General features: G+C 38.3%; 1 protein-coding gene across 2 annotated transcripts in view; it reads left to right on the top strand.

The window, feature by feature from the left end:
• FREM2 (FRAS1 related extracellular matrix protein 2) overlaps positions 1-23,031 on the top strand; it is a 119,394-nt gene that overhangs the window by 89,907 nt on the left and 6,456 nt on the right. The window contains exons 12-21 of one of the 2 annotated variants that reach the window (XM_021377310.1): positions 103-233; positions 1,059-1,217; positions 2,061-2,364; positions 4,936-5,067; positions 5,646-5,977; positions 14,930-15,122; positions 17,391-17,495; positions 18,627-18,754; positions 18,848-18,982; positions 22,751-22,877. In XM_021377310.1, coding sequence (XP_021232985.1) covers positions 103-233; positions 1,059-1,217; positions 2,061-2,364; positions 4,936-5,067; positions 5,646-5,977; positions 14,930-15,122; positions 17,391-17,495; positions 18,627-18,754; positions 18,848-18,982; positions 22,751-22,877 — 1,746 coding nt within the window. Of the gene's footprint in view, positions 1-102; positions 234-1,058; positions 1,218-2,060; positions 2,365-3,933; positions 4,025-4,935; positions 5,068-5,645; positions 5,978-14,929; positions 15,123-17,390; positions 17,496-18,626; positions 18,755-18,847; positions 18,983-22,750; positions 22,878-23,031 lie in introns of those variants that run through there. The other variant, XM_021377320.1, reaches the window with a different exon arrangement.

Raw genomic sequence — 23,031 nt, 5'->3', positions numbered from 1 at the left:
TTTGAAAGGTGGGTATTAGCTGCTGTCTCCTGTGGCTAGGCCTAAAGTTACAGCTTGCTATGAACATCAGATTTATTTTTAGGTGTCTCATTATGTTTTTAGAAATTGAATTTAAGGAGGGTGAAACACAGCACTTTGTGGAGATTGAAGTTCTCTTTGATGGAGTTAGGGAGATGAGAGAAGCCTTCACTGTTCACCTGAAACCTGATGAGAACATGGTTGCTGAAATACAGGTAACAAAATAATTCCAAGACCTCAACAGCAAAGTCTGGTAAAAAGATATTCTTACTTTTTGGCTTCATAGCTTTATTCTTCTCTTAATGTTTATGCAAGCCATCTTTGCTTGTAGTTTAAAGGACAAATGTAATCCCCACTGACATTGTAGCACCTACCCAAAACAGTTTGTTGCCATGGTGGTTAGGTTTCATGGGGTTCTAGAGACAAGGACAGTCCATGTAAAACAGAAATTTTCAAGATACTTTTCCAGATACATGCTCTTTTTTGAATTAGCACTAAAAATCTTGGAAATGCTGTCTTGGAAATAAAATACGCTGTAAAAAGAGCGATCAGGTGAAACAGGTCTTCTACTGTCAAAGCTATGTTGTTATGTGAAATTAAGCAGCCACATATTCTTTTTTATCTAGCATTATATCATACATACTTTAAATATAAATAATGAATTCTTCGGATTCTACATAAAAATATTCTTCAAACTCTTAGTCTCTTCATCAGTACCACATACATAGTCTGACTCCAGGCAGCCAGGGAGATGAGTTTTCTGTCAGCAAACACTGTTGCTCACGTCAAACACCACATTTCCACTTGGCAGATGAGGAATACAGTGCACATCAGAGTTCTACCAGAATACTGAAGGGATTCAAGTAAGCTGGGACACAAGAGGTTATAGGGTCAGGTATCAATAGCTCATACAGCTGAGGTTTTAGAGCCTATCCTGGGACAGTGTTTCAAAATCTGTACGTATTCTGATGAACGTGTAGCTTGAATTCCTTTGTTTGTTTAAATCTTCACAGAGAACTTTTTTACCTTTTCATTATCAGACGGCCAAGGCCATTGTTTACATTGAAGAAATGAACAGCATGGCAGATGTCACCTTTCCTTCTGTCCCTCAAGTTGCATCCCTTTTGATATATGATGATACTTCTAGAGCCAAAGACAGAACCAGTCCCGTAGCTGGCTATCCTGTCATCTGTATTACAGTGAGTATCTCTGTGGAAAGGTGGAACAGCACCAATATATGGATTTTGTTCAAAGGAGCACCTGAATTTTAGATGATCGTTATTAATCATATTGTTGCGGGTCACACATGAATTTAAGCTAGGACAGTCCTAAGAGCTAATATAACTTGTCCGGATAGCAAATGAATTTTCAGGAGGACAAAAAACACTTGGTCATCGCTAAGAATAAGTTTGATACTTGTACAATGTCTATGATTGTATCGACTTACTATTTTCTACATTTCCTTGTGTTAACTTGTAAAGTTTAAATTACAGGAGATAACCAATGAGCCATTGTTTTTAATGAGTGTCACAGATTGAAAAATGACTGCTGTTTTTTGGAGTACTACAGGCTTCTTTCATTACAATTTTGCAACTGAAAGGTTGCCATGGATATTCATTTGCATTGTGGAAGGTTTTGGTCCATCTACATCTTCAGTTTCTCACACCATTCATTACACACAGAAATGGGTCTTGTGTTGAATGGTTTTCCTAAGCACAAAACCAAAAGAAATCTTGAAGTGCAAAGTCTATTTGCAGAATTAGATCAGAGTGTGATATTCAAGTTAAAGTAGCAGGTAGAAGTGTAGTTTGAGCCTCCATAACTGTGTTTTCACCCATAAACTATAACTGAAAATGAGAGTTTTTATTTCAGTGGTTAGACCTGCCTTTTAATCTACCCTAATGGTAAAAGTATCACAGCTAAAATCAGTTAATTATTTTTTACTGGAGTTATCTGTTCCATGTTGCTGAGTGACTGTTAAAAAATTAAAATTCCTTTCCCATAAAGCAAATAAATAGTTACACATCTGCCTTATTCTGCAGGCTTGCAATCCTAAATATGAAGACTTCGATAAGACTGGTTCTATATGTGCTAGTGAAAACATCAATAACACTCTGACAAAATATCGATGGCTTGTGAGTGCACCCACTGGTCCTGATGGTGTTACGAGCCCCATGAAGGAGGTTGACTTTGATACCTTCTTCACTTCATCCAAGATGATCACACTTGACTCCATTTACTTTCAAGCTGGCTCTCGTGTCCAGTGTGCAGCTCGTGCTGTGAATTCAGATGGGAATGAGGGTCTTGAACTTATGAGCCCTATTGTAACTATAAGCACATCGGAAGGTAACGTATCACCTCTTGCTAAATCCGTAAGCTACTTTTGTATCTCAATTTCCACACTAACAAAATCAGATGACATTATAAGGCATTTTAATGCTACCACTTCAGCTTTCCTTCTATTTTTAATAGAGATAGTGTGAAAGGTATCTTAGCGCATCACAAAAGTGTATTAAAGGAAATGGTTTCCATCTCTGCTTGTAACATTTAAATATTTCTTCTCAAGATTTATTTATTCCAAAGAATATAGACCAGGCATTGAAATTAATGAAAGCTGAGTTTTATTGTCTTTTGAATTTGACTGTAGTAATGTTGCAGTGCATCTCATTTTCTATTAGACACTGGAGAATCCACATGGGAGTGCTGCTATGAATGCCTAGCCAGAAGAAAAGCTTCATTTGACATTGAAGCCTCATTGGACACCTGAGAATGTGTTTCTTCCTTGACTAAAGGAAATGGTGCCCAATAACAGAGCCTAGATAAACTTTTTCTATGGTTGAGAAATTCATAATATTCAGCCTTCTATTTCTTTCTCTCTAACTGATTCTCTGATATCTAATAAATATTGAATTGATGCTGCGTCCTCTCAACCAGCAGAGGTACTGTAGTCTACCTCCTCTGCCCAGCCACCTCCTTCCATGAAACTTGTACTGAATAAAGTTATGAAGCAGAGGTGTGGAACTGATATGGGCATAAGTGCAATCTGATAGCATATGCCATTTTGTAATAGCAATCTCAGATACTTTTTTTTACTGTATAATCTGGTGAATGAGTAATTGTCAGCCATCAAGGTGAATTACAAAATACTGTATTCTTTGTGTCATCTCTGCTGGTTTTGTTGCTGTATTGTCTTCTGTTTTTTGTAAGATCTTACAGTACATAACTATGTGACTGTTCATTTGCAATATAATTTTAATTTCCTTGAATTTTCCAACTAAATATTTTAATTAAAACCTTTTGTTTCCTGCAAAGTTAAGGCTTTGGGAAGCTTAATAAATGAAATTTATATTTACCTGCTTTCTCAATTTCACATTTTGACTGTAGGCTAAAGTCACTTTTATTTGTGCTATCAGGAATCCTAAAAAGGACTAAAAAGAACTCTGTCTAAGGGTATTGTCTACAAGATGCAGTGTAGTGCATTTTAAGGACAGACAACCTTGTTTTGGATGAGCTAGTTTTGTTTTATAAAACAGTCTGACTATGTTAGATTTATAATGCATTACTTGGATTACACATGACAAATTAGCAGGGCTAATTAGTCCAGGACCAGCATTGAACTGTCACAAATATATTACTTCCAGTAGCTTAACTGTCTTGTGATGTGGAAGTCATCAGTTCTGATGATCATATACAACACAGATGGTGGAAATTAAGTAGGTGTTATATGCTGTTTTCAAAGATGTACAGTGATCTAAGCAACCAGCCAAAATCCTGTTTGCAACTTGAACAGCATTTGACCTCCAGTGAATAGACCAAATTATGCAAAGTAAGTCAGATTGTGCAAAAAAAAAACACATTTAGTCTCTTTAGCACATCTTACTTGCATTGGAGAAAAAATAAATTATTGTTTTGCAGAAGAGAAATCTTGTGTCCTCAAGCCTGCTGTTTCCAGCTTAGAGCTGTTGAGCAAAATGAAGTCCACCAGAACCAGTAAATGATCCAGGAGGTGAGCCCTGCCTCCTTTTTTTTTTTGTAACCCCTCAGAAATGGGCAAATAACAAAACATATGCAAAAGGGAATGTTCAGATTATCTACTTCTGATAGTTTCTTTCTCAGGGGACCCACCCTGTGACCAGGATGCAAGCAATTCTGCACTGAATGATGTTACTGGCAGTTGCAGGTACCTCAGATCACACAATTGCAAACCTAATCTGCTAGTCCTGCAAACCAGGACTAGTACTAGAACAGGTTGAACTAAGCCTGGAATGGGCTGCCAAAAGAATTTACAGATTCTCCAGCCTTGGAAAAACTTAGAATCAACAGAACAAGGCTCTGATCTGACTTTGAAGCTGGCTCCATTTTGAGCACAGTGTTTCTAGAGAACATTTCCAACTAAAATTAGTTTATGACATTATTATTCTAACTACATTTTGGGCTCTAATGAGACAAGTGGCTTATAGAGTCCTATGAAGTCATATATAGGTCCACACCCCAATCCAGCGCCAAAAACAGCTGAATACAGATCAAGTATCCTCCATAAAGTTCTGTATATCTTTAACTGAAAGGGAATTAAGGCCTCTGAGGTCATCTGTAAGGAAGGAGGGTACCTGACACTTATTTTGCAAGCATGGTTGCAATATTCAACTGAAAACGTATAGGTACAGTCATCACCAGGTTCTGGAAATGCAATCCAATTGATAAAGTATGATTTTTACTTGGCTATTCTTTTGCTTAAATTCCTGTTCTAACCTCTATAAAATGCTCTCCATACCATTTACCTGTCATTTCAGAATATTCTCCTCATTTTAGGAACGTATCTAGTGGGAAAATAAAGTGTGTCTGAAATTAATGCAAGGGAAAGTATAGATTATTTATTCTGCACATAAAGTAAAGTTACTTTCTTTTTTTTTCCATTAGGTCTTTGTCAGCCTCGTGTGTCAGGAGTAGTTGGAGCAGAACCATTCTCTGCCAAACTGCGCTATACAGGCCCAGAAGATCCAGCTTATGCCAATCTCATCAAACTGACAGTCACAATGCCACATATCGATGGTATGACAAAAGCAGCTGTGGAGTTGAGAAAAGTCACACAACTTGCTGTCATTTGAGCTATTTTATCAGTCACGTTATTTTAAATAGTCAAAATCACAGTGTAATCTTTTAACACATGGAACCAGAGAAAAATGCCATGAATGTACAAATGCAGTTTGCAGTAAGATGCATAAGATGCTGTATAGCTGCACAGTCTTTGATGTGAAGACTGTTCTCAGATTAATTGCATAGTTTACATAAATTGGGCTAGACCTACACTTAATAAAATTCCTCTGAAGTGCATAGTTACTTAAGGCATAAGTTTTAAAAAGATATAAAGCAATTTAATTGCTACATGCTTCTGAAAACAAAAATTCCAATTGAAAAATATGTTGCAGATTTTGAAATATCTGGCATTTCATAGTAAAAAGGCATATGCAGTGTATCATCTTTCTTTGAACTCTCAAGTACATTCATTACTGTGAGTTCCAAGTGTAGAAGCACTTCATAATATGCTTGGTGTTCAAGAGCTTTTTTTGCTAAGTTAAGCGACTCGGAGCACTGAAATTTAGTGACAGTGATATAATTTTTTTTTTTAGGCATGCTGCCTGTTATTTCTACAAGAGAGCTCTCCAATTTTGAGCTGACACTTAGCCCCGATGGAACTAGAGTTGGAAACCATAAGTGCTCCAACCTGTTGGATTACACAGAAGTGAAGACCCACCATGGTTTCTTGACTGATGCTACCAAAAATCCAGATGTGATTGGAGAGACCATTCCCTACCAATACAGCCCAGCAATTAGAGGCTTCAATACCTTACGATTCTACCGAAATCTGAATCTGGAAGCCTGTTTATGGGAGTTTGTTAGCTATTATGACATGTCTGAGCTCCTCACAGATTGTGGAGGCACCATTGGGACAGATGGACAGGTACCAAACTACAACTTGATTTTTTACTGTATTCTTTAAATGGAAAACTTCCCTTTGAATGTATTTCTAAGTACTATAATATATCTGTTCATCCATTAACAGTTTAAAAAGTATTCTATTTTTTCGTTTAACAAAATACAGACTTCCGCTAAGGCCAGTTTATTCCTTAAAACTATCAGCGTGTCAATAAAACACTAACAGGCTATATATGAAATCCTTGTCCAACTGAAATTAAGGGAATGGCTTAATTTGAATTAAATTTGCTATAACTTTCACTCAGTGTAGTTTTGAAGTATTTGAGGACCAACCGATCCCATTTTTAGTGAGCCACTTCAGTCTTTTCTTAGAATGAGAGCATTCTAGAGGATTACTTTTAGCACATAGGTAGTGCTGGACTGTTAGTCATTGTGTATCTTAAAATAAAAAAAAATGTGAAGTCTCCCTGCACAATGGATTGCAGTATACTACCAGCTGCTTGGCACTGCTGATCTTTTGCTCACAGTGTAACAAGACCCACCAGTGCAGCCAGCATAGCGGTCTCATGTTACCCAGCAGAAAATTCCTTGGTCATGAAGCAAAGAGAAGCTGTCAATGTGGCTGAAGAACAGAGCTGTGAAAGTGGTTTGGAGACTATAAACAAGGAAATTGGAGAGACCTTCAAATGTATTTTGGAAAATGGTTTATAGAAATCCACAACAGTGTGGGAGCAAAAAGGGTGCAACATTTCTTCTGGTGCAATGACAGTGAAGTTAATCCTTAGGTCTTAGTTGTGCAATTACTACACAAGCCTGTCTGATCCCACTCAGGTTCTGGAGAACAAAAGCTGTAGCCAGGAAGATCAATCCCTTATGACTCGCATATGTCCCTTTAGGGATAATCCAGAAGAAGGACTGGAAATGCAGTGCCTTGCCTCAGCTAAGTCCATGCTCAGCACATAGCTGTGTGGGGAGCCAGCTGACTTTCCTGGCTCACTAGCATTACCTTTGAGCAACTGTGAAAAGGATGAGGCCTCTGTGTGAAATGGCCAGAACCGTTCTGCTTTTTAACAGGTGTTCATCTTATCTAGGAACCACCTGCTTATCCACCCTCAGTAGACTTATATGCACAAATTCTTCATCTGTGCTCTGTTGTCTCTCCTGGTTCCTTGTTGCAGAGACAGTTCAAGGTATCTGCCTTGATACTAGAAGCTCACTGATGGTGCATCTGCTTGGACTTACCCCTCCACAAAGAGCAGATCCTCCTACAGGTACATTCCACTGTAGCCATGAACCTGTCAGAGGGAAGGGGAAGGCATGAAAGTGTGGGATGTAAGCCTTTCACATTCCCACAAGATAAAAATGACAGCCGTCTTCACTGTTCCTAGAATGATCTCATTGCTTCACCTCATCATTCCTTTTACTATCTCTTTATGCCTCAGAACATGTACAACATGCAACCATATATTCTTATTTCCCAAACTACACAATCATAGGCACACAGAGCTGCCAAGCAGCTGTCAGATGAGCCTGTCACCTATGCAAGCCTCTTCTCCCACAGTGAAAAGGAAGATCTGATTTGAGTCCTCTCCATTTTTAATACTCTAGTATCCGATAGAGAAAAGACTGAACAGTTGGTTTAGACGAATGTGTAAATAAATCCTACATTTGTATGTATGGATATAAACAGCATAGAAAATAAGAATCCTTCCTGCATTTTAGTAAATTTAAAGAACCTGTGTATTTCTTTGTGGAGGACATGCATAAATGATAATTTGGTTTAGGAAGAGAGCCATACTTTAAGCTTCAGAAGCGTTACGTATTTTAGATAAGATCTCTCATTTAAAAGCAGAGAGGGATGAACATGAGCTATAGAGCCATGAAGCTGCAGCTGAAGTCAGCCTTCAGCGCTATATAGGGCGTGGCTAAAAGGTTACAGTGGTAAGTGAAATATCAAGCTGAATTACTTCTAGCAGTAAAGCATTTCCCCGCAGCCGGTACGCGCTTCACTGCCCTCCCTGTCCCCCCACCGCCATTTAATTCTTCTCCAAGTTCGGTCTTTATCTTCACATGACCCCCCCCAGCTGAGAGGGGAGGCAGTCAGTGCCCTATCTCTGTGGTTGTCACCATTGTTGTCTTTTTCTCCTTCGGTGAGCAATTAATAATCCTTCTCTGTGAGAGGGAAGCTGGCAGCTATGGTTTTCACCATGTTTTTTTAGCTCACAAAGGAAGCTTAATTTCCATTATATATACTGAACCGATAAAGGAATACTAAATTCTCTTACCACATCCTGCTACCACTATAATTTACTAGCTTCAATTAACCAGTTGTACATCCTGCTACCACTATAATTTACTAGCTTCAGTCAACCAGTTGTGTGGCTAGATCTTTAAACTCAAAATTCGGCTTTTCAGTTCTTGTTCTCCAGTACTTCTATATGATCAAACAGAGATATTCCATAAAAGCAGCTGGCAATATCTTGTGTGATGTGGACCTTCACTTATCCAAGCTCCTCTAATAGGAGGGGAAGAAGATGAGCTTCAGGAAGCAAAGTGTGAGGTGGGAGACCTGCAGCTGGTGTCGTTCTTCTGGCAGCACTCCTGGTGTTTGCCACAGACTGCAGCTGTCTTTGCCAGTTCCCATGAACTCATGAACTGTCATAATACATACAGGGAAGGTCTTAGTTTTCTTTCTTTTCTTTTCTTTTTTTTTTTTGTCCTTGAGGCCTTCTGCTTGTGACCCATTCTCTTTTGCAATTACTCTGTGCATGAGCAAACCCTGTGTGAGGTAGATGCAGCCCTTCTTTCAGAATATAGATTGACGCTTTGTTCCTGGGGTCTGCCCATATTCACCGTATCTGAAAAATCAAGCATCTGTGTATCTATTATGGATTTAGATGTGCAGCTTAAGGAATGAATATTTATAAATAAAGGCCCGTTCTTTAAACTGAACTAATTCATTTGGATTATAGCACTGTTCTAGTCAACGTTAAGGTCATTTATCTTTTGAATAACTTGCGTTCATGATCTAAAATTCAAGGTCTTTATTTGGATATGTCAAGGATGTAAAAACATGGAGCTCATCTACGTAAGTTGTCTTTGTGTATCTTCAGGTAATTATTAGAGATTGGACCTTACTTCATGAGGGCACTGTAAGAGTCAAGCACTAAAGATATCTCATGTCCTCAAGACACAGATGATAGAGCAATGCCAGATTTCCTTGAAAGGAAATTAAAAATTGAATGGTGAAAACCAAGCGACTATCCTTTAATAAAGTATATACTGAAGGACTGGCCTACTCTTATTTGATAGAGTGTGAATTATCACTTCATCTCACTTCCTGCCATTGCAGTTCTTTGCTGTAAGCAGACAGTTCAGCATCCAAAGGCTTGTGAGTGTTTCAGGCCAAGTACTTATGTGTGGATTTTGCTTTCACTTGTTCCCAACCACTGCCAGACTTGGCATAAGAACACAAGGAAATTACCATTCAGATTTTATTAGCAACTAGGTAAGCAAGTCTTTGACTGAAACAAGGAGGTGAAAAACATACACTAAAATATTTGAACATGCAGATTAATGCCTTGAAGCTACTGTAATTGAGTACAGCTGAAGAGTTTGTTTTGCTTTCTGACAAAAACAGTTCTTTCTGACCCAAATTGAAAATGTTTCCCCTTCCAACATGTTTGGTTCACATTTATACTGCATGTTATGACACTGAGGTGTTTGGAAATCTCATATGAAAACAAATCTTAAAATCACTAATATACTGCCTCAGTTTATATGAGGCAGCTTGCAGAGATTTTTATTATTGCATGGAAACAGCGTATTTCCAGCTTTAATAGTTTTAGCTTTACCAAAATCGTTTTTAAGGGGAAAAGCCAGCTTTTCTGAAATTCTCACTAAATGCTGTAAAATGCAGATGGACAGAAGTGTCTATTTTCAGATTTTTATAGTCATGTCAGCCACCACATGTCAGCCACCACAATCAGGTTTAAGAAAACCTGCAGTTTGTATTCCTTTGACACAGAAGCTAACAAACCATCAAGTTTTTTGTTGTTGTTGTTGTTTTCTCCAGCTGTAAACCCTATCTATTGCAAAAAAAAATCTATTACAAAGTTAATGCACCAGCTGTGTAACAAAGCCAGAGGTTAAACATTTCAAGGAGCTGACATTTCGATGCTGTATTGCATTCCGTTCAGACTTTTTTAAACAGAGCTGCTTTGCATTTCACCTGTGACCTACCTGGCTGTTTGCCTTCCTGGGACCAAATCTGAGCTTTACCCTGTATTTATTGTGTAAACAGTGAGTTGACAACATTGCTAAGCTTGTGTAACTCAAATTTGCGGGCGTAGCATTTAAATGCAATAGGAAGTCGGGGTTAGGATAATTTGGAGGTCAAAAATACAGTTCTTATGAAAAGTTTTGTTCAGTAGGATATACAATATAAAATAAGCAACTCATTTCTAATTTCTAATTTTGATCTTGCCAGTACTGACAGCACACACCCATGCTCACAGACACACACCCACTCCGTTACTGCTACCAATCACATCCCAAAGCTATAACATCATTTTCCTGGGCAAAGTTCTGTTCTCTGGAATGAAAGCCAGATAAATAAAATTCAGTATAATGCAGGACAGAGTCCATGCCCCAAAAGCCTTAACTGAAAATGTTTTTGTTGTGAATATTCTCCTTGTTACGTGACAGATGCTCAAACTAATTTTTTTTTTTTTTTACTTAATGAAGTTTGACAGTTTGCATCAGAAGGGGGAACAAAAGAAGAACACCTATAGAATTCTTAAATGGGAATTGTCAATGTTGAAAAATAGATCTTCTGTTCTGTGACAATTTATCTTGAAAAGAACATGTATAAATCTCTACATCTCATATTGATATTCAGCATAAATTATGTTCTTCTCTCACACAAAGAAATTTTGAGATGAGCTACTTGAATGATTTTTGAGCTGTTTGAATGACTTTTTTTCAGACAGTGATCATAAGAGTCTGTTCCCTTCCTGGAACAATTTTTGTCCTCTGTCTTCTTGGGGATTGTCACAGGATATGAGACACAATTTTCCCACTTCAGCTCAGGTGTCGCTGTAAGTTGTATTTCTGTCCTAGTATCACAAGGCTGGCTGAAAGTCACATCCACTTATTATTGTATAAAACTAATGTTAATGAATAAAAGTTTGCCAATACAACTTCTACAATCTTCCGTTCATAGAATGTATAGATACACAGTGCACCTGTTCTGTCTCTCCACAGCAGTTAAGCTGATCCTACACTTGCACAGCTCTAAGTTGCCATTCTGGTTTCATCAGTGTCACACTGAGATAAAATATGAACAGCTGGTTACTCTCAATAGGCTTTGCTGGAAAGTAAAGATAACCCAATGGAAAGAATGTTTTCTCATGTTAAGAGAGTGAGAGGAGTGGAGCTTCTCCATCTGCATAACACATTCCATCATTTCATTTGTTGGGGGGTTCCTCTCACTTACTCTGACAATTTTCCTCTGCAGTTAATTGCCTTTTTTATTTTATTATATCAAAAAGGTCCTCTGAGTTTTAAAGTGTCTTGAGATTTTTTTCTGTTCTGCCCACTGAAGAGTAATTTTCCCCTTGCAGAATTTTACTTTTCAGTAAGAAATGAGATGACTTTATAAGCTCTAAGTTGCGTTTAGCATAAGAAAGCTATTTACTCAGTAACTTTAGCTATCAGTATTATAGGTTTTCCTCCACACCTACTATCCAATGAGTGCCTAAGGAGGGATTTGAGTGCATAAAAACTCAGTGAGCTGGTTTAGCAAGAACTTCTTCCTCTCCCTGTGTGCAGCAAATCACACATAAAAGCAGTCGTGCTGATGGAAGCACAGTTTCCTAGGTAGATGAATAAATTCCCAGGTTGGGGCAAGCAACCCTACTGTCCAGACATCATGTGTGGGTTTTACTAAAAGAGAAGAGTCTGCTAAATTCTGGAGTGAATTCTTTGGCACTTTAGTTTCTTATTTTTCTGCAGAGCAGTGCCAAGCTATGGCAAAGGAGCAGTGTTTCAGGCAGACTTTCCCCAGAGTGGATCCTACTGCTAGATTTCCCACCAGTACAAATGCGCTGAGCTCACTAACGCCATGCTTACACTGAATGGAGACAAGACAAGCCTAAAACATGGCTTACAAACCCCATTAATAGATTTTTCTATTTACAGTGTACTTGAACAGCCAGCGGTACCTAATACTGGATAACCAATAAGAACTCTGAAAGAAGCTTTTTTCACTTGTGATGGCATAAGACTGAGCTAGAAGAGATTTGTGGATCACTCTGCACAGGTCACTTCTGTCAGCAGCCTTAACTCTGTATAATGTGGTTCCAACCTGGTAAACTTAATCTAAAAACTAATAGGATTTCATGGCCTCACTATTCTTGTGAGGGTCAGAAATTCTTCTGATTTCTAGTCTGTATTTGTCATGGCCATCTTATGCCCATTTGTTCTCATGTCAGCACCATCTTTCATCATCCTCAGTACCCCTTCTTTGCTGTTCATCTCCTGATGTGTATAGTTGGAATTCTTGTTTCCTCACAGCTTATGCTGAACTAGACTAAACAACCCAGCTATTCTAGTTGCTTCTCATAAAATAGCTTTTCCATTCCTGTGATTATTTTGATTTCTTTTCTACAGTCTACAATGCAAATTAGGCTTTTTCAAGCATGGATGATCAAAGCTGTTCCAGATAAGCTCTCACTAGTGCTCTGAATAATGGCATGCATGCTTCTAATTTCCACTCCGTTCCCCAGTTTATCTTAGGCTCATATCACATGGAGAGGGTAGGAAGGTCATAGTTATGATGTGATCAACTCACATACCAAATTTTTTTCTCTTCTATTCTTTCTAACTAGTGTCTTTCATTTCAGCCAGAAATCCCTATCACTAGTTTCTGTTACCTCATGCTTTACAGTATAAAATTTCATCTCAGTTCTATTTAGTCCTCAAGGGCATTAATACTCTCTGTGTGATACTCCAGTCCTCCTCCACTTTATCACTAAGCATTATGTATGCATCTTTTCAAGAGGACAACAATATATTAACTCTTCTTGCTTCTCATAAGCAAACTGAATTTTAGATATTTTGCTTTGATGTTCAATTTTTATTGTACAACATGTAGGTGTGGGGCAAAAACACAGAGAAAAGGGTAACCTGTTTTTGCTGGGAGGACTTTTTGAGATTGATGCATTTGCTATGTGAGCAAATTTATTTAGTTAGGTCTTGATACCATTCCAGGAAATGGCAAATATTCAGTGTTACTCCTGAGTTAAAGGCATACCAAGATATACTGTAGATTTGAATTATAGCTGTATTTTTCTTGATAAAAATGAGCATTCAGTGTTGTTATTTGGAATAATTTAACAAATCCAAGCCCAAAACGGTTGCTTGGATGTCCATGATGGTATCCCAAAGGTAGCGTTGCTGCTGTTGGTGTAACTTAAATCCGACTGAAGGGTAATACTGCTGTCTAACTTTGATTTGTCATTCCTACGTACACAGAATAAAACTCTTTTTTTTTATTCAAGTAGAAAATCTTGATTGTGTTTACGTATAACAAAGAAAGAATAATTAATGTAAAATCATCTAAATGTGTAGTATCTCATGTTATCTGTCAGGCTGCTTTACTGCATGGTACTGTATGTGTTTCCAGACTGTCTAGTGCCTACATGCTAGCACATCTTATGAAATGATGCTAACATTGTACGCGGAAGGTGTTTAAGTAGCGTAGTTTGTAGATCAAGGAGTGTCATGTGTAAAATTAAACTGTTGTAACAATAAACATTTGCCATAATGAATGCCTTAACTAGTTCAGAGTATTTAGTCTGTTCAGGCAGTAAATTTGTCATGTTATAATATTATTAAAAGCTTTGTCCAGCATTTGGAAAAGTAAAGCGGTGATAAGTTAATGGATGTCCAACCTCTTGACATACCTCTGTGGAAACTCAGCAACAGTTTGGTTTTTACACAGCTTATAAAGCTCTCTGAATGCTTTCTTTAATAGTGAAAAACACTCTTTAAAGGCTTATAAGGTAACCACTCTGGGGAAATGTTCAGATGCACAAACGTCAGCTCGGCACACAGTTTCTACTGGAAGTAAATGAGAGTTCAACACCACTTACGCTTTTGAAAATTTTCCCCCTGGGAGATGATCTCAGTGCCTTTCCTTCTTTGTCTTTGTAAGACAATCCATCATGTTCTAAAAGGATCTGTATTTTGCATATTTTTAATTAGAGAGATGTGAAGTAAGACACTTCAGAAACGGATTCATAAATCACACAAGACCTATGTTGAGGTAACAGTTTACTGACACTGTCTTTGCCTTTTTTATCAAAATGCATAAAGAGAATGTATAATTCTCTGATTGACAATAATGCTACTGTTTTGTACAATGTATGCATAGAGGATCTACTTTGAAATCTGTGTTGAACTGCACATCATTTTCAGTTCTTCATGTCAGTGACAGTATGATTTGTGCATTTGCATGCAGTATTCTAGCTAGTATCTCTGCAAAAAGGAGGAAATAACTCCAGAGCTGAGTAAGTACAGTCTAAGGACTCAGTCTTGCAATGACCTCTGAGCAAGTTCAGGGTCTTCCAGTAGATCTTCTTGCAGGAGAGTATCATAAGAATGTAAGCAAAAGAGTTAGTTATGGGAAAAGGACAGAGCAAATGCAGAAGGATACTTTAAAAATGTCCGAAGTCTTTGTGTTATTCAAGTACTTAAAAAACCCAAACAAAAATGATGAGTCAAAATTTAGAGGTTTGTGTATTGGAATTCATGCTCAATTTGAAATGCAAAGATAACTTGAGATGCATTGAAAAGTAATTCAGACACAATTTTTATTTCAAGTTCTGTCTTCTCTTTTTCTTGCATTAGAATTGCCTGTGCAGTGCTGTGCTTCCTGACCTCTAACCTCAAGAAATCATCTTTCTTTTTGCAGGTTCTCAACCTAGTGCAGTCCTATGTCACACTGAGGGTCCCCTTGTACGTCTCCTATGTTTTCCATTCTCCGGTGGGCGTAGGAGGTTGGCAGCACTTTGACCTGCAGTCTGAGCTCCGGCTGACTTTTGTGTATGACACTGCCATCCTGTGGAAGGACGGCATCGGGAGCCCACCAGAGGCAGAGCTCCAAGGTGGGGGTGCGATTTCTTCTCGTCAAAATCATTCTGTTACCGAGAGTGTAATTTGCACTTTATTGTTAGTTGCAAGCTGTCTGCTTTTGCCTAGCGCTTGAAATGCTCTTCTGGGTTGCTTATGAAAAGCACATTAACTTGATATCAATTCTTTTACTGCGAGGAAAGACAACTGCTTCTTTGTGTCTCATGTACACAAAATTAACACATTTATTTCTACTCAGAGCCTCAGCATTTGCCATGTATTTGTATTCTGTTACCACACTATACATTTGAATATGAATGAGAAAAACTGAAACTTTTCTGTGTTATTGATATTTTTCTGGCCCTGAACATACAATTTCAGAATATTTTGATACTTTAAAAATATTAATTATAAAATACTGAAAAGGAAGAGAAATACATAATGCATATAGTAACCTGTCTTATGCATTAGACTAGTAAACTGTAGAAGTAAAACATTCTTTAAATATGGCAGATACTGTTGATAAATATTTGTGACTGTAATTAGTCAGCAGGTCAAACTTTATCATTAGATATTTTATCTCTGCAAAAAGTTAATTTATTTTAAAAAAACAGTGACATGCAGATATCTGTGAAAGGTTAAATGTTGCGCATATATACTGCTTTGTTCTTCATATGCAGATTTACTTAGCGGTGCCCAGAATTAAGCTTCAGAAGTTCAATATCTGTTCCAACCTAAGACAGGATACAGGCACCAGCTGTAATTACATTTGTACACTCACACAATTTCAGGATTCCAATGTGAACCTGAAGACGTTTTTGTTTGCAAACTCCGTGTCTAAACTGCAGATGTCATTGCTAAGCAATTTCTGTCCTCATGGTAAGAGCAGGCAATGAAGAATGGTGAGGGCAATCTGCAGTGCATGAAGACTGAAACATATGCCAGGCCCTGCCTAAAGAACAAGCCACATGCCACAAATCATATGAAGTATTTCTCACCACTTAAAAGCCAGACCTAATCCTTGATCTTGGTAACTATGTGATGCATTTGTGCCACCATTTTCATGCTTTTGGTGCTTTAATTTTTTGTTTGTCTGTCTAAGAAGCTGATGGCCTGGGCTGTGGAGGTAATGAACATTGGCAGCTCCCTTTGAAAATAGAAGCATAAAACACACAGTGAACACAGGAGTAGTGGAGGGCTGAGACAGGAGTGTTCCTGTCTGATTTGGGCAGCTACTGAGAGTTACTGCTTCTCACTGCCCAGCCTTGCACAATGCATATTTGTTTTTCTGGGCAGGCAGGAGTTAACTATTTTTCACTTTATTTCCATACCTCTGGATGCATTTATTTGCTCTACAGAAATTCTGTGTAAAGCCATAATTCATATGTATGCATACATCTATATATATATCTTTATTTCTAACGTATCCATGTATTCGGTACAAGTGATTTTATGCAGGTGATATGTGTTCACGCTGGTGAACATGTTGGGTTCCTGACACATTTTGGAGGGGCATTCCTGTTTTTTTCTTGCCCCTAGCAAACAGGGTGGTGCCATGCCACTGGCTGGCTGTAAGGGAGCACTGTAGGAATGCCTGACCTCTGAAGCCTTGCAAAATACTGGGGGATAGGGGACTTGAATTCAAGCCACAGAAATAAACCACTTCTGACATATAAACAAGACCTTGTAACCTGAGATTAGGAAACATTATGCCCATGTTTTGGGATTAATTCATTCCAGAAATGTCCAGCAATACAAACCCTGTCAGAACAAGTTTCACAGATTCAGCTACCCACCAGTGCCATGGAAGCCACAACTGCCACTGCCACAGTGGCAGTGGGTGCTGCCTTGGCACAATGGACAAAGAGGCATTGATAAAGAGGACACAGCTTTTACTGGTAGGAGTCAGCTTGAATACCTGTTGAAACCGAAAGTATTCTTCCTTCTTCAGAACCCACTGGCCCTGACTATGATGTTCCTGAATACAAATACTCCCTGTGCTGTGGACTTTTCTCAGTCTACTAGAGCATCAGTGTGGGTCCATGATAACATATGTAAAACCATGAATTTGCAGGGAAGTTCTCTATTTGTTTTGGAAAACTGAAGCTCTAGCTCTAGCCCCGCTATGAAAATTCTTGTTTGAAAACACCCCTAAATGAGCGTAAAAGATAGTAGCAAGCCCCCTCCCAAACAGCTGATGAAACAAGAGGGAATGGAAAGAGTGGAGCTGCTGTTTTGTAGAAGCATGATGTATTTGTCATCTGCAATTGGAGTGATATTTATGGATTGGCTTCTGCTGGCAGGTTCTCTGTACCCAACCAGCATGCGTATTAGTGAAGAGGGACGCTTGGTTGTCAACTTCAAGACTGAAGCACGGTTTCACGGTCTGTTTGTCATGTCCCATCCTGGTAAGCTTAATCTACAGTTTGGCAGTACTGTAAAAAGACGGACACCCCTCCCAGATTTCATATTTTTCATTTTTCTTATTCTTGCTACTGACACCTGATGTTTTTATGTACTCTGCCACTCCAGCTAATGATTTATTCTCTTTGGGGTTTCTTGCTTGTCACTGATGACTGTATTCAGACTTTCAAACTTTAATGAAATAGTTCCACTTGATGAAAAGGCTGATTTTTGAAAGGTGAAGATCTAGGCCAATCTGTCCAATAGAGATCCATAAAAAGTCGCTTTTGATCCAAAAGCTAAGATGGACTATCTATTTAGGGACTAAGAATTAAAATTTCTTTTCTAATTTGCAGCCTTTTGATGTGATTTAGACTTGTTTCATAGAGTAAGAAAAGCTTTTGTAGGAGTTTTGTATCACTCTGTTAATAAAACATTCTCACTGCCGTTCAATTAAGTCATTACTGAGGACCTGATCCTGCAATTTAATCTGTTTAAACCCTTCTGCTTTTATTCAGAATAATCACAGGTATAAGACTCTTTCTACAGATATAAGTCTGAGCATGAATGTTGGCAATTGAAAAGATTATCCAAGTAAATTAAATCTGTTGAACAATAATGGGAAGGGGAAAAAAAAACATTTTAACAAATCTGTTTTAGTTTTACTTAGTTTTATTAACCTATAACACTCCTTCATGGTGATTCTACTTTTCCTCAGCTGTACTCTAGAGTTTAAGGTTCTGTGTCTTGGGTAGAACTGAAAGAGTTACACTGCTAAGATAAATTATTTTTTGTTCCCTGGGCTGACATTCCAAGTTAAAAACAGGAGGGATTATAGATCTTTGCCATTCCACTCTCACTGTTTTGCCTTTCAGTTAGATTTAATCTTTATACAATTCTGGTCGTGTAGCCCAAATACAACTGCTTAACAGACATTTGAGCGAGAGTCAAGGGGGCCCAGCTATGTTGACTTCATTTCTTTTTTAAGTTTCAGTTAATAAAGCCCATTGCCCTGTAAAAGCATTAACATCAGCCATGGCATTATGGTTTATGAATTTTTGGGAATGTTTGTCAGGCTCTGAGAGTTTGCACTAAAACACTAAAGGTGACAAATCTGTCTGTTGGCACATTTCTAGCTTCATCTCTAACTTCCATGGTTATGTCAGCTGATCACACGAGCCTGACATTCAGCCTCAGCCTCATCCGAAGCGAGCCCACCTACAACCAGCCAGTACAGCAGTGGAGCTTTGTTTCAGATTTTGCGGTAAAACCTCAGCCTTTGCTATTTGCTCTTACCTCAGCCTGTAACTTAGGATGTTGGTGTAACGCCCTTCTCTTTCTCTCTCTCTCCACAAAGGTTCGAGACTATTCTGGGACCTATACTGTAAAGCTTATAGCTTGTACCACTGCTCCACATCAGGAATACAGCCTACCAGTGATCTGCAATCCTAGAGAGCCGATCACATTTGATCTGGATATCCGATTCCAGCAGGTAACACCCCAGTGATATTTTCTTCATGTTCCCTTTTCATTTTAATTCTCAAATTGCCTTTGGTAATCTTGTAATGATAGTGCTAGAAACTGAATTTACTTGCTTACAACAAACCAGTTCCAAAATTGGTGTGACAGTACACGATATCTTCTGCTATTTAGTTTTACACAACTTGGAAAGGTTAATGTAGGAGCACAAGTGTTTTTTTTGTCCTCAATGCATGGGCAATCTTTGGTCATTTTTCTGTGATAGTCAGAGGATGTTTGTTGACATTGATTTGTGTGATAGTTACTGTAATATGAACTAACCTATGGGAGTTCTTTACTTATGTGTTGAGTTTTGCTATAAAATAGTTTCCTCAAATGATTAAGAAAATATAATACTGTTATCAAGAAGTTATTGCCTGACAAAAAAATCAGAGATAGGTCTCTGGTATTGGAAGTGGGACCTTCAGAGGAAGATTGATCCAGTCCTAAGGTAGGACTTCCTCCACTAACTGTAGAGGAGGTGTGAATAATCAACACTGTTAAAATACTTAGCTTTAAGACTTATTTGTGATAGTAAGTGAGAAGAATCCCAGCCACAGCAATATGGATCACACGTGGACAGGCAAACAGAATGCACTTCACAGTGCCTGTCTGGAAAGCTCTGTAGCTGAGAACAAAGTATGGCAAACTGGACTTTACTGTGGAAAGCAATGACTGAAAATTACCATTTTATAGCATTGTCAAAAGGGCTAGCGTGATCTTGGGAAGTGTAAGGATGAAGTTTTATCACTTCTGTTATTTGGAGCCAATACAACCAGGACCGGAACAATGTGGCTGTGGTTTCATGCTCATTAGCAGAATAGATGCATGCTATTAGATCATCTTACAGTGTAAATACAGTGTGGATCAGCCAGTGATACACAATCAGTTTCCTGTTGAATTAGCCAGAGTATGCAAAAGAATGTATGCAGTCTTTATGCTTTCATTTGGTGTTATGCCAGCTATGGGAGAACAGATGATTCCTGATACACCATTAAGTTCTGGTGAAACAGAGAGATGATACATGATCTGACATGAAACCTGCCTTCTCAGAATTAACCCAGCAAAATGTTTTGGAAAAAAAATGAATGGCTGGAGTTGGGAGGGGCAGATTTTTACTAGTTCAGCACTCTGGCTTTCGTCTGGCATTTCTAATCTGCTTCTAGGAACTCTAAAGCTATTCCCAGCAGTGCTGAACCACAGCTTGTGTCCAGTCCTTGTGCAAACAAGGAAGATGTTGATGATTTGAAGAAAATTCAAAAGAGCCACAAAAAAATATTGCAAAATTGGCAAAGTAGCCTAGGGATATTCTTTTTATCCTGCCTGGAAGAAGCCTAAGGAGCAAATTTCTCAAGTTGTGAGAATGGTTTTGTGAAAATAAAATGTCTACTGTAGGGTCCTTGTATCAGATAAAGCATTAATAGTGTAGTATATGCAAGTTTCAGGTACGTAGATTAAAATTAGGGACAAGGTACACAACTGTAATAGTGTCGTAATTGCTAAGGACTGTTGCTGGTTAATCCCCATCACCAGCTATTTTCAAATCAAGACCAACTCATTGTTTTGAGATACTCACAGTGAAAGAAATTCAGGAAATTTTATGATCCCTTATTGTTTCCTTTGATCATAGATGGAAAGAATATGTGGTCTTAAAGTGGGTTCCAATAAGACTTCTACGCATTCTGCAAAAATGAATAAACATTAGTATCCATGTTTTAGAAATAAGAAACAGAAGACAGAGTCAGAGAAGTGAGCATGAAAGTTCACACTGTGATGCTAGTTCTTAGACTAAGAAGGTCCTGATACCTTGCATAGGCCCACTGAAGCCAGTGAATGCAGGTCTCAAAACTGGATCAAAAAGATTTTGACTGTAAATCAGATTATGAAATAGAACAACAGGAATTGTTTCTCCCTATTCTCACTCTAGTGTCCCAGCTGCTCTACTGAATTATCTTCTTGGTATTTTTGGTATGAGATTTTTTATTTTCTTGGAATCATTTTGTTTGGATTTCCTTCACTAACATTTTCATTGTTTATGAGTGAGGGGCCATTTTAAGATGCAAAAATCTAGTAGAAAAGATATTTGTATGTTCTCTCTGTGAAGATTTTGCTTCAACATTTCCATCTTTACCAAGTTTCTACTCATTTCCTTTTTCCTCTTTCTGTGGCTCTTGAAGAGGGAAGCAGGTAGTATGTAACACTGCTGAGTGTTGTATTACCACTACTTCACTCTGGAATGTCCTGTACATGACAGCGTCCAAACTGCAATCTCTGTTTTATCCCAGTTTCTTCAGCATCTCCTTTCTTTAAATGTACATGGCTGTTCCTTGAACAGAACTACTCTCATAATATTTGCTGCCCTGAGATGAATCTGTCTCAGGAGCAGTCTGCTTCTTGAGGTACCAGCTATCTCATGGGTTTTTGTCCCATGGAGGTGGGGATGTATATCATCAGTGGTCTGTACAATTGCCAAACCATCCATATGCAAAGTTCGTGAGTATGACAAATAGGCAGAGTAAATTGACTGTAGTTTTTTCACTCCGAAGATCATCACAGATTATGTTTTTAACCGCTCTTTTGTTTAAAATGGCTTAGCTGGACAATGGAAGTAATTACATTTAAATTACTGTCATAAATTTCAGCTATGAATCAGCCACTGGCAGCACTGAGACTTACATGGAAAGCTGTCATATAAAAATAGTTACTTAAAATAGAATGAATAAGAGATGTATTCACACCTATATGTTTGGTTTTTATCCAAGCCATTGCTCTTACCACTGTTGTAAACCATGTGGCTGAAGTCAGTGCCTTCAGTTTAACACATGCCATTTGTTTCCAGTTCAGCAGACATTTACTCTCCCAAGGAAGAGCTTGGTGGGGCCATGCTTGATTCTCTTTCAGATCTGCAGCTGGAAACCAGTTGAGTCAAACAGGTGTTTGAAGCTGTGAGATCGCAACCCACTAGCCCGAATCTGGGCATTTGGAAGGAAGCATTCCAAAGAGATTGGAGATGTTTTTTTAATCATTATAATTTCTGTGAAAAGGCTATGGGGATAGGGTTCCTCTCTGTGTCCCGTGTCTTGCTAAATCCTGTTGCTTTGACAGATTTGGGAGCCTACTGTGAAAAAGGGATTTGAAGAAGAATAAGCATGCATGTATTGTGGCAGTAGTTTCTGTTGATGTTGTTATATCTCATTCCATCAGCACCTTGTCTATGGGCCAGCAAGAATGTTGCCATAGGAAGATAAATATTAGCATAAAAGATGCTCAGATCCTTTGATGCCTTTTCACATATATGATCTGAGATACAGATATCCTGCAGCACATCAGAAGAACTAAGTCTTGCAAATGGATTTCAGGGAATCAGAAATGGAGATGGGACTTCGGCGTAAGGATAAAAATGGGATAGAGAAAACAGGCTGAGTCAAAGGAATACAAGATATTGAGGAAAATATTTTCCTCACATAAGTTGCCCTGGTTACTTTCTTGTCTGGGATTTGAAAAATGTGGTGGGAAGAAACTAGCCCAGAATCTCATCAGTCACAGAAGTAGATAAGCCAAAGGCTATATGTGTGTAAAATATGTAGCAATATATTTCTAGTGCAAATAAATATTTATAGTTAAGTTGTATTATTGCATGTAGATATGCAGAGCTGATGAATAGCGTATAGTGGGAGAAGATCAAGTTCAATGTTTTGAAAGTGATTAAATAAATGCTAGTTGAATCACTGTTGTGTTTTAGGTCAGTGACCCAGTGGCTGCTGAGTTCAGCTTGAATACCCAGATGTTCCTCCTCTCCAAAAAGACACTATGGCTATCTGATGGATCAATGGGCTTTGGACAAGAAAGTGATGTTGCTTTCTCAGAAGGTAAAATTGTGCACAGATCACAGACCTTTAATAAGTGGTCCATACTTTCAGGATTCTGTTTCAGTCAAAACAAGCTAGGAATAAGGATTTAGCTTGCTGCTTGTGTTCTTTTGCATTTGCCTTTCCTATCTGGCACTTTACATCAGAGCTGTTG

This window comes from Numida meleagris, chromosome 1 (assembly GCF_002078875.1).
Source record: "Numida meleagris isolate 19003 breed g44 Domestic line chromosome 1, NumMel1.0, whole genome shotgun sequence".
Classification (NCBI taxonomy): domain Eukaryota; kingdom Metazoa; phylum Chordata; class Aves; order Galliformes; family Numididae; genus Numida; species Numida meleagris.
The sequence above is the reverse complement of the archived record's forward strand: the minus strand, read 5'-3'. Positions and strand labels throughout refer to the sequence as shown.